This window comes from Peromyscus leucopus, chromosome 3 (genome assembly GCF_004664715.2).
Source record: "Peromyscus leucopus breed LL Stock chromosome 3, UCI_PerLeu_2.1, whole genome shotgun sequence".
NCBI classification, from domain to species: Eukaryota; Metazoa; Chordata; class Mammalia; order Rodentia; family Cricetidae; genus Peromyscus; species Peromyscus leucopus.
In genome coordinates this window covers 25,397,590-25,413,747 of record NC_051065.1, presented here as the reverse complement: position 1 = coordinate 25,413,747, position 16,158 = coordinate 25,397,590, and the positions used below count along the sequence as shown (strand labels likewise).

At 43.6% G+C, this 16,158-nt stretch overlaps 1 protein-coding gene across 8 annotated transcripts; it reads left to right on the top strand.

Moving 5' to 3' along the window:
- Window positions 1-5,340: 5,340 nt before the first annotated feature.
- On the top strand, window positions 5,341-15,617 carry Cldn12 (claudin 12). Of its 8 annotated transcripts, none has more exons than XM_028862519.2 (4): window positions 5,341-5,428; window positions 6,940-7,020; window positions 10,530-10,580; window positions 13,121-15,617. In XM_028862519.2, the coding sequence occupies exon 4, from the start codon at window positions 13,150-13,152 to the stop codon at window positions 13,882-13,884; it is 735 nt and encodes a 244-aa protein (XP_028718352.1). In that variant the 5' UTR covers window positions 5,341-5,428; window positions 6,940-7,020; window positions 10,530-10,580; window positions 13,121-13,149; the 3' UTR covers window positions 13,885-15,617. The 8 variants fall into 8 exon arrangements, 2 of the variants coding, with proteins under 2 accessions (XP_028718352.1, XP_028718355.1); XM_028862522.2 differs by lacking the exon at window positions 5,341-5,428 and adding an exon at window positions 5,478-5,565; XR_003733724.2 differs by lacking the exons at window positions 10,530-10,580; window positions 13,121-15,617 and adding an exon at window positions 8,607-10,523 and having other exon boundaries at window positions 6,940-8,540.
- Window positions 15,618-16,158: the final 541 nt, after the last annotated feature.

The following is a 16,158-nucleotide window of genomic DNA, read 5'->3' as shown; positions in this document are numbered from 1 at the left end:
TTGAGTTTCTAGGAAGAGTAAATGATTCATGTAATTGATGAGTGAGCCTACCTTCCAGGAAGATGCATTTACTTAATTCCTACTTAAATTATTTAAACAATACTTACAAGTAGAGATTTTTCCTTTAGGTGAAATTTGTTATAAAATGTAAACATTCACTTTAAAAAAATTGTAAAAAAAAAAAAAATTCAAGCAGTATACAGGAGTATGAGGCAAAGACATTTCTGTTTGCTGAGACACTTCAGTCTTTCCCAGAGGAAGCACTGGAATTAGCTTATGTTTTTACAGAAATTTTTGCTCTTTTTCTTTCTTTTTACAAAGTAGCAGACAGTTAATGAGCTTTCAAACATTCCTGGGCCAAGCATGGTGGTCCATGGTAGTGTGGGCCTTTAACCATTTTGAGTTGAAGACCTCCTGGGCAACTTAGCAAGTTCTGGGCTAGTCTGGACTTCATAGTGGGACCACGTCTCAAAAATGTTGTTCTTTCATAATACGTTTAATTTTATTATTTTGTGTGTACTGGTGCTTACCTGCAACCAAGTCTGTGTGCATATGAATGCAGTGCCTATAGAGGCCAGAAGAGGTGTTGAATACCCTGGAACTGGTATTACCTACGGTTGTGAGCCATCATGTGGGTGCTGGAAATCAGACCCAGGTCCTCTGCAAGAGGAGCCAGTGCTGAGCCACCTCTCCAGCCCCTTTCTTTAATATATTTTATTTATTAAAAATTACTTGATAATTTAGTGCTTAGTAACAGTTGTGATGATTGACCCCTTCTAAAAAATAGTGTTTTTTTTTAATAGTATATTGATTGGACTTAAATTTTTTCTGACTTTAATAGTGTGGGTACTTTTATAAATATTATTTCAATTTGATTCTAGTTTCTGCTCCCTATGCCTACCTCTCATTCTAGTGCCCGGACTGGTCCTTGTATCCTTTTTCTTCATCACACGGGTATCTCCTGAGTCCTGTGCAGGGGCTGCAGGGTACAGAGAACAGCCGGGCCGCTCATGCTGCCCAGCACAGAAGGGAGGCTGAGGCGTTTACCCTGGCGACCTTACGTGATCGCGGCTGGGTTTGCCCCCTTCTAGCCCGTCAGTGCCCTTCAGCTGTTTTCTGACTGACAGGTAGGGTCGCGGACAGCTTCGGGGGGTGAATTCAAGAATCTGTGGTTGATCTGATTTTGTCCTTTGTGAGGGATGTAGATTATATTTTTGATTTCTGATTATTTTCTGATTAGAACTTGGCAGGTAGAGAACATATCAACCAGTGGGTTTCATTTTTATCTTTCCATGGGTGTTGTTAACTAGTTGAAGGAGAATAGAAAGCAGGCTATGGAAATGGAAAAGGGCGTAGAAGAAAGATAATTTTAATGCTGGAAATTCCCTGTGGATAACTTAGGAGAAACAAGGAAGGTCATCACCTCTGTTGGCTGTGATCAGTGTGAAAAGGAGGGGTAGTTTTAGCTACTATTTCTGACCATATCCACCCACTCACGTGGGGCAAATTATAATTTTTAAATGTTTTCACCATGTGACAGTTTATTAATTAATAGTTACCAGATACTTGGAAGACTGTAGAGGAAGTTATCCTCTTTGTACACATCATTAAAGTATCTTTAATAGAAACTAAGACTGGGATGCCCAGATACAAGCTGTGTGAAGCATACCTGCTGTCTGAATCATGACCCTTGAAATACTTGGAATTTGAAGAACAGGATATATGGTTTATATTGTAACTAATTTTGAAGCAATATATGACAAAGTATTTTTTCCCATTTGTTTTTTAAACTCTGAGTGTGTTCAAAGTTTAAAGCAAAGGACAAAAGCTTCCTTTGTTAAGGACCTCATATACCAATGTGTCTTTTTGAAATTGCCATTGTTTTCTAACTTTTTTTTATTTGTTATCAAACATTATTTTGATATTATTTCTATATAAAGACTTGAAAAGACTGTGGTATAATTTTATTATATTAAGCAAAACCACATAATTATACAGCTAAAATATACATTTATTTCTATTTGTATATTGTTTGCTACAAATTACAGGATATGGAGACTGTTTGAAATCAAGGACAGATGTTGAGTCAAAGCTCTTACTAGAAGGATTTGAAACATGATTAAATAAAATAGCTAAAGCCCCTAGTCAGCTGCCTTGTAATGGGGGAAACAAGAGTACTATATAATAATTGAACCTCAGTTTCAAAACAAATCTTTCCCGGAAGTGGTACCATTTGGCATCAAGAACAATAGTAAGAACTGTATGATTAATATAGATGGATTTTTCTATGAAACTAGACCACAAAAGCTAATCTGTTTCAAAGAACTATTCATGTTATAATTCCAAATTTGTAATGTATTCCTTCAAAAGTTTAAGGCAAAAGTCTTTTAAAAACTGGGGCAGGAGGTAATAGTGATGGTCGTCATGGTTACACTAAAAGGTTTAAAAACTGGAAAACAGGTACAGGCAGATCCTTCATTGCCTCACGTCTAGACAAATTCCTCTGTATCATCCCCTCCTCCTTCTCCTCAGGTGTCTTCATTACAGAGTAGAAGTGTGCTGCAGGTTGGGAGCACGTCTCTGTAACCCCAGCCACTTGGCAGGAAGGATAAGACAAGGCCAGCCTGGGCTACCTAGAGTCCTGACTGAAAAATAAATGAATGCAGTTGTGCTTTGCTTTTTAAATCTGGGGGATATCATTCAGTGGCAGAGTACTTAGCATGCGTGAGGCCATAGATTCAATCCCTGATACCGTACCTACATAAAATGAAATGTGCTGCCATACTTCCTATTATGGACTATACTGTGGATTCTTAAGCGTTTTTGAACATGCATCAAAAGAAACTTTTCTCTTTTCCTGTGCTGTGTTTTGTTTTGTTTTGTTTTTTAATTGACACTGTACACTGCTCAGGGAGGCTTTTGAATTCCTGGGCTAAAATGGTCTTCCTCAGACAAGTAGCTATAGGCATGTGCCACCACACCTAGGTGTTTTAGAGCTGTAAAGTGTTGTCTGTTTAACTTACTCAGAACTATCTTCCCTTGCTTTCTTTGTTTGTTAAAGGAGGAAACAAGATGTGGTTCCTAATTTAAGTAAAGTGTGGAAAATACATCAGTGAAAACGGGTAATAAAGTGAAACTCACGTGGTAAAGACTTGGTGGACGCCACAGCGGGTACAGTTCATTGGTACTGGCCAGTGGTGGAATGGAAGCACTGGCGGCCAGACACGTGGATGGTAATTACACACTGAAGTGACGGCAGGTCTGGGCCAGCGATGTGAGAAAATAGGTCACCCCCCACCCCCAAGAAAGTGTATTGACAGGGGGAGGGGAGGACCAGCCTGCTGCCAGTTCTATAGAGATTGGGGAGGAGAAAATGAAAACAAAATGTTGGCAAGGAACTAGCTAGAGAAATTAGAAACAGGAATGGCAGCATTGTCAAATCTTTTAAAAAGTGGGGAAAGAAAAGAGAGAAAACTCAAAAAACAGATTTTTGAATTTGGTGGAATTCAAAATGGAAGAGGTTGTTAGGAATATGATAGGCAGAATATTTCCTAAAGGTAACCACATCCTCTTCTCCAGAATCTGAACATGTCATGTTACATGGCAAGGTGTGTATGTGGGGGGGTTAGGTTTGAGGTGAAATTAAAATTGCTAATCAGGTCCATAGAAGTGTGACATCTTACATGGGTGTGCCCAAGTCATCACAGGGTATCAAGATGGAAGACGTTTCAGAACGGTGAGGTGTGAGGAAGCCTTGGCCAGCCATTGCTGATTCTGAAGACAGGGGAGGGCCTGTGTCACCCTTTTCATCACGGTGACACACTGACAAAGGGAACATAGGAAGGGCTGACTCTGGCTCCCATCTCAGAGGTGCAGCCCATCGTGGTGGCGCAGGCGTGAGAGGAGAGGGGCCATGAGGCACCTCATCCACCCCCAGGAGGCAGAGAAGCTGGGGCCAGAACCAGGAGTGGGGTGGTAAGACCTGTGCACTGGAGACCAATTTCCTCCAGCTCTGCTTGGAGACTGCATGGTTTCTGGCCTTGGACAGACTTGTGATTTTCTCCTCTTTGAGTAGCAGGCCAGTTGTTACTATAGCAACACAAAATGGAAACTTAATAGCCAAGTCCTTGTGTGTCAGATACTGTTGTACTTTTCTATGTATTGCATATGAGGATTACATTAATTTAATTCTCATGATTTCCTGCTGTAGGCACACTGTTCTACAGATGGAGACCTTGTGGCACCACAGGGCTATTGGTCCAAGGTCACACCAGGGCAGAGTAGAACAGACATGGGTGAGATCTTTTACACTTGTGTCAGCTATGATGATTTTCCATCCTTTTTGAGAAATTGCAACTGAGAAGTTACAGAACATTTAAATGGCTAGTATAAGAAACATTCCTGTACTTGCTTAGAATCAAACGTTGTTCCCTAACCCAGAGGCTCTTTGCAGTTGGTATCTGCCGGGAAAGAGGAGATCAGTTTTCTCCACGACAGCAACCACAAGAATAGTTGGCTAACATAAAACAAGACACCATGGTTTTTATGTGCTTTTCGTCAGGATTTGGTTTGGTTTTATTGGGGGTTTTGTTTTGATTCTCATAGGTTTTATTTTTGAGAAGTAACATGAAGTTGGGTAGGTAAGGAGGTGGGGAGAATCTGGGAAGAGTTGGAGGAGGGGAAAGAATATAATCAGAATGTATGAAAAAATTATAAGTAATTTTTTAAAAGTTGTCAGCATTGACCAGTTTTTGTTTCTCCATTTGTGTATATGGTGCGGTGGGATCATTTGGAAGTCGTAGGCATCACATCTCCTCAATCTTTTTTTTTTAAGCAGTCGGATACTGTGTAGGAATCCTTTGAAATATTTACCTGCACAGGACTCACATTTAAGAGAAGACGAGATAGCATAGTTGATGTGGAGAAGAGTCAAGTTAGATTAAATACCTAATAACTAGTTTTACGTAGGAAACTGCTGAGGTAGATTATCGTTTGCCCATTGTTAGATAACCACAGAGCTAACATGCAAAGGGCCCCTTGGAAACCTGTGTGGTTATTCTTTTGCATCTAATGGACATTTGGTTGAGTACTCAAACGATTTTCGATTTTGTTCCCATGCGTGTGCCTGACCGCTTTTTAAGCCAATTCCTAAACCTGGCCATAACGGTGCAAGAGGAAGGGAGGGAGGCGGGACCCGGAAGGAGGAGGTGCTCGCAGGATACGGCCTGTGGCCCTCGGCCCGGTGGATGCTGGGAGCTGTAGTTCCGCGCAGCCAAGGTATTCCCGAGCAGGGCCCGGGGAGAGCCTGACTGGCTCCCTGAAGCCACTGGGGCGGCTTCGCCTGGACGCACTTCCGCGGCCGCGGAGGCAGACGCCGCGAGAGGCTGCTCCGAGTGGGCGAGCGGGATGCTCGGGCCGTGAGGGGTCGGTAGGTGTGGTCGGGGACGCTCCGGTTTCGGAGTCTTTTGCAAGTAGTTGAGGGTGTCGTGTGAAACGGCGAAGTGGCGGCGAGTGGGCATTTCCAGCGTTCGCCCACATGTGCGGATGTGGAGACTGGCTGCGGAGGTATTTGGTGAAGCGTTAAAGCATTTCCCTTCCTCCAGAGGAGTATGGAAATGGGGAGCCGCCTTGCCGGGGAAGCTGAGGGCTGCGAGCGGGTGGGCGGGGGTGTGAGGCGCGAGCTGCTATTTTCGAACCAGGCAGCTGATGCGGCCGGTTGTGTAACGACGGACGACCTGCTGCCGCCGCCCCCCGCGGTCCCCACGCGCCGGGCAGGCAGGGGTGGGCTGGGGAGCGCGTGCGGCGGCCGCGTCCCATTGGCTGCGCGCGGCCGTCCCGGCTCGGCCGCCCGCCCGCCCGCCCGGGTTCTCCCGAGGACGCGGCCCCGGCGCGGGCGGGGGCGGGGGCGGGCGGGGGCGGGCGGGCCGAGCCGACCCACCCCCACCCCACCCCCGTGCTCTGCCTGGAAAAGGGCCAGTCTCCCCAGCACCGCCGCACCAGGTGACCCCACTGGAGAGGCTCACCCAGGGGGCCCAATGGTGTTACTGATTGTCAAGTGAGCCCTTCCGATTTTGAAGCAGTCTTGCTTGGTAACAGTTCAGGAGTCATAGATGGGAGGGGGGGGAACCTTGACCGAAGTCAGCACACAGGCCACCTCCTGCATAATTACTGTAATGGGACCAGCGATAAACGCCGCAGTCCAGGAAGCTCGCAGGCGTTTATGAGTTTTCACTCATCCTACCTGTTTGAGTTAAATAGTATTTAAAGAGGAAGTCACTCCTGTTTAGAGATAGAAAAACATCCGGAATTCGCAGGTTGAGCCAAGGGCGATAGCATATGGCATTAACTAAAAAGAACATTCTGGTTGCAAATTTTAGGATGAACACAGATCCCTTTAGTCTGGTTTTATGTGAGTACCGTTTTTAAAAACATTTTAGCAAACAATGCATTTTTTTTTAATTTCAAGACAACTGTATAGTGTGTTCATCGTTCTTGTTATTTCATGATAGCCATGAATTGGATCTTGAAAAAAAAAATCCATTATTTTTTTCATAGATTTCTAATCCAGTAAAGTGATTTTTATTTTTAGCCTTAATTATCCTGAACTTTCAAATCACAAAGTAAGAGTTATTTTTCTTTTGAGGCTCACATCTGACAGTGAATGTAAGGATAGATGGCCAGTGTATTTGTGTTTTTGTTTGCTTTTCAGTGGTGCTGGTGATTGAACCTGGGACCTTCTACATGATGGGCGAGCATTCTAGCACTGAGCTACACCTCTGACCTTAAAACTCCCGTTTTGAAGAACTTACTGCCTGCCTCTTTTGATGTAGCATTTTATTAAGTTTAGATGATTACTGATTTTTTTCTACTTCTGTATGAATTAAAATAGAGTTTTCAGAGAAGCGCTGTAGTGATTTGGGGCACTTCCTGTTTCCGTAGGCCCAGATTTTCTCTTCTTTGTGTGCTGCTGTTTCATCTAAGCTTGATAAGCTGATTTCAGAGGATCAGGTACACTAAAGGGTAAGTGTGTCCTGGGCTTGTAGAATGTTTCCCTTTCTTCTGCTTTCTCGGTCAGGAGCAGTGCTTTTCTTCTTCAGCAAAATAACAGCATAAAACCCTTGTGGGACAGTGACTGATGATTACGGTTTCCAAGAAAACCCAAATTACAGATAGAAGGGATGGCAGGTATTAACAGCAAGAATTAATTTAGTGGCTATGAGACATACATTCTTTTGAAGTGATTCCTTGGAATTGTCCCTTAAAAAAAATTATAATGGGTTTGTGAGTTCCTAAAGCTCTTAGCCACTGTTTCTGCATCAGCCTTCTTTGAACTCTCTTCAAAGCCAGAGGAAACATCCTTTAAAATACCGTTTGTTCAAAATGATATCATTGATAGCATTTGTGTACCAAATGTTCTTCCCTGAAAGTCATTCTGGCACAGGTGACAGATGTGAAGTGGCTGTTCTGGAACAGAGCATTTGATTTGGTCAGGAACCACTCCAGAACTAAAATTCTGTCATCATTGCTAGATAAGTGTTTCTGGTTTTGTTTTTCATCTTTCAAAAGTAGAGAGACCTTTGGCCACTAAGGAGCAGAAAGCAAGCACTCAATCTAGAAACAGCCTGAGTGCTTGTGAGAACAGGATGTGGTGACTTATCCCAAATGAAATGAGTGGAACTTACACCAAAGCACATTTATAATTTCCTCCGTATCCCAGCTAGATACGTATGGACAGCTGTGTATTTATTCCGTCTCAGCAAGTTCCTCCTGTGTGCCAGTAGTAAACACAATGCACACAGCAAGGATCTCTGGCCCGAGATGAGTCTGTTGGGAAAGAACAGTATGTAAACAAGGAAGTGTAAGCATCCGCACTGCTACCAAAGAAAACGTAAAACAGTGCTGTTCACGTCATGCAGCCAAGGATGGGGGAAGGCTGTGACCAGAAAGAAGAGGGTTAGGTGGGTCTCTCCGGCAAGTGACCAGATACCAGTTAAACGAAGAACAAGGTGGGACCCCGAAAGCTGTTAGAGGGTTGGAGAGCTGGCTTAGCGATTTGGAGAACGTGCTGCTCCTGCAGAGGGCCTGGCTTGGTTCCCAGCACCCACGTGCCAGCTCCCAAGCATCTGTAACTGCAGTTTCAGAGGATCCAACACTCTTCTGGCCTTCTCGGGCACGGTGTGCATGTGGGCATAGACATACGTGCAGGCACAGCATTCATACACATACACTAAAAACAAACCTTAGAAACGAGTTTGGAAGATCACCGTGTGGCCAAGCTCTTAGTTAAACTAAAGTGGAGAATTTGGAAAGGTAAGCGGAAATGGTTACACGGACAGTGAGGTGTGCAAGGTGAGGGTGGTTACACGGACAGTGAGGTGTGCAAGGTGAGGGTGATTACACACAGTGAGGTGTGCAAGGTGAGAGTGATTACACGGACAGTGAGGTGTGCAAGGTGAGGGTGGTTACACGGACAGTGAGGTGTGCAAGGTGAGAGTGATTACACAGTGAGGTGTGCAAGGTGAGAGTGATTACACAGTGAGGTGTGCAAGGTGAGAGTGATTACACAGTGAGGTGTGCAAGGTGAGAGTGGTTACACGGACAGTGAGGTGTGCAAGGTGAGGGTGATTACACGGACAGTGAGGTGTGCAAGGTGAGAGTGATTACACAGTGAGGTGTGCAAGGTGAGGGTGATTACACGGACAGTGAGGTGTGCAAGGTGAGAGTGATTACACAGACAGTGAGGTGTGCAAGGTGAGAGTGATTACACAGACAGTGAGGTGTGCAAGGTGAGAGTGATTACACAGTGAGGTGTGCAAGGTGAGAGTGATTACACAGTGAGGTGTGCAAGGTGAGGGTGATTACACAGACAGTGAGGTGTGCAAGGTGAGAGTGATTACACGGACAGTGAGGTGTGCAAGGTGAGGGTGATTACACGGACAGTGAGGTGTGCAAGGTGAGAGTGATTACACAGTGAGGTGTGCAAGGTGAGGGTGATTACACAGACAGTGAGGTGTGCAAGGTGAGAGTGATTACACAGACAGTGAGGTGTGCAAGGTGAGAGTGATTACACGGACAGTGAGGTGTGCAAGGTGAGAGTGATTACACAGTGAGGTGTGCAAGGTGAGGGTGGTTACACGGACAGTGAGGTGTGCAAGGTGAGGGTGGTTACACGGACAGTGAGGTGTGCAAGGTGAGGGTGATTACACGGACAGTGAGGTGTGCAAGGTGAGAGTGATTACACGGACAGTGAGGTGTGCAAGGTGAGAGTGATTACACGGACAGTGAGGTGTGCAAGGTGAGGGTGGTTACACGGACAGTGAGGTGTGCAAGGTGAGAGTGATTACACAGTGAGGTGTGCAAGGTGAGGGTGATTACACAGACAGTGAGGTGTGCAAGGTGAGGGTGATTACACAGACAGTGAGGTGTGCAAGGTGAGAGTGATTACACGGACAGTGAGGTGTGCAAGGTGAGAGTGATTACACAGTGAGGTGTGCAAGGTGAGAGTGATTACACAGTGAGGTGTGCAAGGTGAGGGTGATTACACAGACAGTGAGGTGTGCAAGGTGAGGGTGATTACACAGACAGTGAGGTGTGCAAGGTGAGGGTGGTTACACGGACAGTGAGGTGTGCAAGGTGAGGGTGGTTACACGGACAGTGAGGTGTGCAAGGTGAGGGTGGTTACACGGACAGTGAGGTGTGCAAGGTGAGGGTGATTACACGGACAGTGAGGTGTGCAAGGTGAGGGTGGTTACACGGACAGTGAGGTGTGCAAGGTGAGAGTGATTACACGGACAGTGAGGTGTGCAAGGTGAGGGTGGTTACACGGACAGTGAGGTGTGCAAGGTGAGGGTGATTACACAGACAGTGAGGTGTGCAAGGTGAGAGAGTGGCACATAGGAGCCTGGATTGGGCACAAGCTCGACGGCACTCGCTGGGGGAGGTTTGCCCCTGAGAGTCTGTTGTTGAGGAAATGGGGTCTCAGAAGATATTCTGGATATAGAGCTGATTGACAAAGCACAAGAGTGGAAGCCTGTTTACCCTCGCGAGTCTGAACAAGTCCTCATCTGGAAGACAGCAGTTTGACAACTAAATACATCCTTTCCCCATCACCCTACAAAATGTTATCTCCGAGTGGAATGAGACATCAAATTATACATATGTAGAGTTCATAACGGGGTAAAAAGTGAAATGACCAGAGGACGTTGTCAGGTGCTAAACATTAATTTCAGCACTGCGGTTGAACCTGAAGATTTGAGATTACTAATGTTCTCCTTCTGAAGCACATTTCATGGTGTCTTCGTTGACTGTACGAAACTGCTAGTCCTTGGTGTATCATCATAGCAAATTCAGAGAACTGATGCAGAACTTACGTTAACTTGAAGCAGGGTGTAAATACACTTGGTACTGAAATACATGTTAGTCTGCCCATGTTCATTAATATTGTCTGTCTGTAGGCTAAGGATTACAGGAAAGTATTAATAATAAAGCTGTATATACTGATACTGTTCCTTATTGCCTTTGGGTTGCAGGAGTCAGTGGTACAGGACACTGCTTGGAGAAATACTTATTACTTTAAAATTGTAAGTATTTGTTCCCATCTCTAAAAGTAAGAATGCAATTGTGATTGAGTTAGGAGTTTGAAAGGATTAGCTGAAGGAGTCTTGAAGCTTTAAAAGAAAAGGAATAACCTTCTAATTTCTCAGTCTTTATCTAACCCAGAGCAATAACTTTTTAATAAATGGTTTACTGGCTTATGTTGCTTAATATATAACAATGATCACTTAATACATAATAATTATGCAGTTGATTGACCATCAGTAATTTGAGTTTGCATGGAACAGCATATTTTTCTTAGCACACTAGACCAGTGATCTACACTACAAATACTTGTGGAATGAATGACTTCTTAGTCATGGCCATTTCTTTGTCTAGCCCACATTTGTGAACTACTTTGTGTGGTCTTGGTACAGGGCCCACTACTCATTCATATAACGCTAGAATGATTTGTATGGCAGGCACTATGCTTAAACTAATCATTCATAGGGGAAACAGGTCAGAAGACAACTGGAACTGAATTCTGGAGCTTCGTTAAGCATTCCTAATGCAAGCATTCTCAAACCTGCACCAAAGGACCAAAGTGTTTATTCTTTGTTGCTAAAATTAAGCAAGAGAAGTGGATTTCTTTTTATTTGCATGAAAAATAAACTATAATTTGTCATTTTATTCTGAAAATTTTCTGGAACAGTTACAACAACTTTTTATATTGATAGAAGGCAGCATAACAAGTAGTAGCTAATAGTGTGGGAAAATTTAGAACTACCCTTCCTTACTTTGAACATCTAATTCAAGGTCATTTATGGCCAAGCTCTACTTTCACATTATACACCTAATGGTGTATTATTATTTGAATATACAGGCATAGATTTTTTGCTAGTAAAACTGTTCTTAATTTATATGACTGTATAACATATGCACATAGCATTCTTTTCTGAAGAACATTGTACTTGCTTGCTGAGATGTGTCCTAACCTAGTTTCTTAGCATTTTGTCATGGTTATCTTTCTGATCCTGACTTCCTGGGAATGTTTCTGTGTCATCTCGGTAGAGAATATTTGTTTCTGGAAAAGATGATGGATTCTGTGAACATCATGATACTGTAGCAGAAATAAAAGTTATTCTCAACTTCACCCCTTCACCCTACTTTGAACAACAAAAGTAAATGTAGCCCTGAAAGTTGTCTGCTCTGTTGCACATGGTGGGAAATATGGTTAAGTAATGCTTTGAGGTGCATTGCAAACTCTCAAAAAAAAAAAAAAATTAATTCTGAATCAGGTACTGTTTATATAGTTAACCATACATGAGAAAAGAATACAGTCTTCTAACTTGAGAAGAAAGGCCTTGCTGTTGTTTCGATTACAGTAGCATTAGCAGAGATAGGTGTTCTACTTCAGAGTCCGCATTTATCTTCCACAAACATGAATAGCTCTATAACCACCAAGTGCAAGAGATTTCCCTGAAAAGTACTTGGATCAAATTGAATCATCCAGAAGGTAGGTTAGCAGAAACCCTAGGGCTTTTGTTCTCTTCTTCCCTTTGTCTGATTTCACCGGACATGAGTCCATTTCACTTCTAAGGATTTCCTGGTGTGCCAAAATTATAGCAGTGAGGTGAGTTTGCTTTTTCCTCATCTAGCATTCATTCAGTAAATGTTGCTTAAACCACTGCAGTGTGCCCATTACTGCGCACTCACTGGTCAGTCACAAAGGCAGTCAGTCACTGAGTGCTCATCCCTGACAGTGACTCCACACAGTGTGTCACAGTGTTCTAAGCACTTGACATTACATGAACACACTGGATCCCTGGGGGAGAGAACCCGTGAGCTAGACACTGCTTTCTCACCCATTTTGCAGATGAGGAAAGTTGGTCTGTCAGTCTGGCCCAGAGTCAGCTCTTAACATCCTGCTGTCCTGCCATGCTTTCTCCAGACCTTTGCAGACCACTTACTCACCTGCTGCTTGAGTCTCACTTTACATTTGCTTGAGCACTTATGCTCAATTTGTAGCGTTAGTAGCCAGCTATTAGTTATTGAGTGCTCTAGCCCTTGCTATAATTTGAATTATTTGTGCTTAAGGTCTGCTTTTTCATTGTACACCTGATATGCATATTGGTCCATATATGTATGTTGAATGAATATTAACAACCAAGAAAATTTAGGTATGATGTTACTCTAGTTAATTATGAAGAAAAATGATGGCCAAAAATTCTCATTGTGTGTGACACAGTGATGGCAGAGCATGTGTGCACCTGATCTGTATACATGGTGATGTGCATTCATGTTGTGCAGGGAGGAAACAAAAGTTTCCATCTTTTCTTTTTTCTTTCTTTTGGGAGGGAAGGGTGGGGTGGGGTCTAGTTTAGGACTCACTGTAGAGACCAGGCTGGCCTCAGACTTCCTGCAGTCGTCTTGGGTCAGAAGTGCTAGGATTATAGGCGTGAGCCAGCTAGCTCTGCAGAAGTGCCCTCTGCACTGTTACGTCATCAGGAAATGAGCTGCCAGTTGGTGGCAGCTCCAGCTGTGCTTTCCTGCTGTGCCTGACCTGCCCTCTGTGTGTCACCCCTAGTCTGACCGTCCTGCTCCAGCCTACCTGCCATGGGCTGCCGGGATGTCCACGCAGCCACTGTCCTCTCTTTCCTGTGTGGCATTGCCTCTGTGGCTGGCCTCTTCGCGGGGACTCTGCTTCCCAACTGGAGGAAGCTGCGACTGATCACGTTCAACAGGAACGAGAAGAACCTGACTATTTACACAGGCCTGTGGGTGAAGTGTGCCCGGTACGATGGGAGCAGTGACTGCCTGATGTACGACCGCACTTGGTACTTATCAGTTGACCAGCTGGACTTGCGTGTCCTCCAGTTTGCCCTGCCGCTTAGCATCCTGATCGCAGTGGGTGCCTTGCTCCTCTGCCTGATTGGAATGTGTAACACAGCCTTCAAGTCGTCGGTGCCTAACATCAAACTGGCCAAGTGTCTGGTCAATAGTGCAGGCTGCCATCTGGTGGCTGGACTCCTCTTTTTCCTGGCAGGCACTGTGAGCCTCTCTCCATCCATCTGGGCCATCTTTTATAACACTCATCTCAACAGGAAGTTTGAGCCGGTCTTTACCTTTGACTATGCAGTGTTCGTCACTATTGCTAGCTCAGGGGGCCTGTTTATGACTGCTCTTCTTCTGTTCGTTTGGTACTGTGCATGCAAATCGTTGTCCTCTCCTTTCTGGCAGCCACTGTACTCTCATCCTCCCAGTATGCACACTTATTCACAGCCCTATTCATCACGTTCCCGCCTCTCCGCCATTGAAATCGACATTCCGGTAGTTTCACATAGCACTTAGCAGAGATATAATTAATTGTTAAAAGTGCGTGTTGTAGCCTCACAGTCCCCTGCGTGAAGAGCCTTTTTGGACCTGTATACATTTTTCCATTGTTCTAGTCAGTGGAGCCAAATTTGTCTATCTTGGTAGAATGAAATGCTGCTAGATTTCATGAGGTATATATTACATTCTTCTAATGTGAAACATTCCTTTTCTTCTGATACTAGAAGGGTCTTTAGCCTCCTTGTTGATGTCTGATCAAATTCATGAAAGGACCTGTGATAGCAGGTGAGGCCATGAAAGCAACATGGTAAGGAGCAGTGCTGTTGTGCTTAATCCTTACCAATTTTCAGATCCTTTATTGTCTCTGATGACTTAAACTGAAAAGAGCAGTCTCAATACAAGGAATTTCAGTCAGATAAGGATTGCAGTTTGTTTCCAGAACTCTGCCAGCTTGCGGGTATAATTTTGTTCTCTCGGGACTAATTGAGTAGGCGTCAGTACACTGAAGATTACTACTATCTTCTACCTCATTTCAGTGAAAAGTAAAATGCATTTTAAATGTCAGGGTGAGGCCAATATTTAAATATGGTGAACATTTAGCTGCTTTTTTGGTTTTCAGATGGTTCTTGCTATGTATCCTTAGCTGGCCTAGATTTCACTCTGTAGACCAGGCTGCCCTCAAACTTCCCACCATTCTCCTGTCTGCATCCTGAGCCCTGATTACAGGCATGCCCAACTACATCTAACGCACCATAATTTTCAGTTACTGATTATATTGTTGGAGTTAAAATGTGCCAAGTGACCGGTTGTGGCTTCATCTGAAGCAAGAAACCCTTTCCAAATACCCATCAATCAGGTAGTACTCATGCCCTGTATAAGCGAGTGGCTAAGACAAATGAGTAAAAGGTTGTTGAAGCCAAACGCTTGCCTTTTAGACCTAAGTGGTAGGGTACAGGAGCCTGTTCTCAGTGACAGCATAAAAGATTCAGTTGGTGGCTACTGTTTCAGTAATGCATGATGTAAATGGTAGTAGCTTGACTGTTCACTTTCAGCTTCATCACTGGCTACTTGTCCATTAGCGTTTAGCTCTGCCTAACACTTGAGTAAGTACTTTAGAGGATGGGATACACAAAAAGGAAGATGTAGCTACAACTGTGTAGAAATTTTGATCTTATACAGATCAAACTTATAACTGACAACCAGCAAAAAGCTTGTCTTTACTGGCAGCTGGTGAACTTCTCAAGCATTGATCCAGGAAAAAATTTAGATGAGCCATGTCTCCCTGGCACAGACAGCAGCACTATCCTGGACGCTAGAAATCTACTTAAGTTAGGTCTCCTCATAGCTTCCAAGCTGTAATAACAGTTTCAGATAATGAGAATGGGCTAGATAGTAGAGAGATTAAATTGTACCCTTTCTACCTCTGAAATTAAGATGATACACTAAAGACAAGTTTTAAAAATGTCTCCTGATGTGATATCAAATGGACGAAACCATGTTAATACTAAAGTAACACTTGGACATTGAGAGTTGTTGGGTCTTAACTCCTAGGGGTTTGAGCTGCTCATTAATTGGTATAATTTCTATCCACTAGCATTATGTTTGTAAGGATTGTGGTATATTGTAGTTATAAATTTTTACAAGCGGCTGAATTTATGAAAAACAGTTCATGATGCCTCTTTTGCAAATCCCAGTATTTCTGTAGAGATAAGTCCAACACTATGTAGGCAAATAAATCTGATTGTATAATTTTTAAATGCTGTCAGTACAAAGCATGCACATCTATGGTTTTTAAATTATAGCTTCTAATCGTTTTTTCACCTCTGATTCCTCTCATTCATAGATAGAGCTGAGTGTTGATCATTCCAGGACAGTGGCAGCTGGAATTTTGAGATTGCTGGTAGTTTTTCTCCTTTGTTAGTTAATCTTAGTTTTTCTCTCACTAAACTTTTGTTCAAAAGGATCAAGAATTCCACCATCCCTTGGTCTTAGTATAAAGAGAGTTAAAAGTAGGGCCAGGCATGGTGGCTTTTGACGTTAATCCCAGTACTCAGGAGGCAGGGACAGGTGCATCTCTCTGGACATCCTGGTCTCCATAGCAAGTTTGAAGACAGTCTGAGCTACACAGTGAGACCCTGTCTCAAAAAAATTAAAAAGAGAAAAAGCAGGTAAGCGGACTCAGCAATGAGATACTAAACAGTTTGCAGCTCACCAGGTTGTAACTACAAATGTTAAGCTTTCTTATGAGAGACTTTTGGCATCTTCATATAGCCTCCAATTAATATTTATTAT

Bases quoted from the DNA above. Each gene is read 5' to 3' on its own strand.
- Cldn12 (XM_028862519.2), top strand. From the start codon at position 13,150: ATGGGCTGCCGGGATGTCCACGCAGCCACTGTCCTCTCTTTCCTGTGT.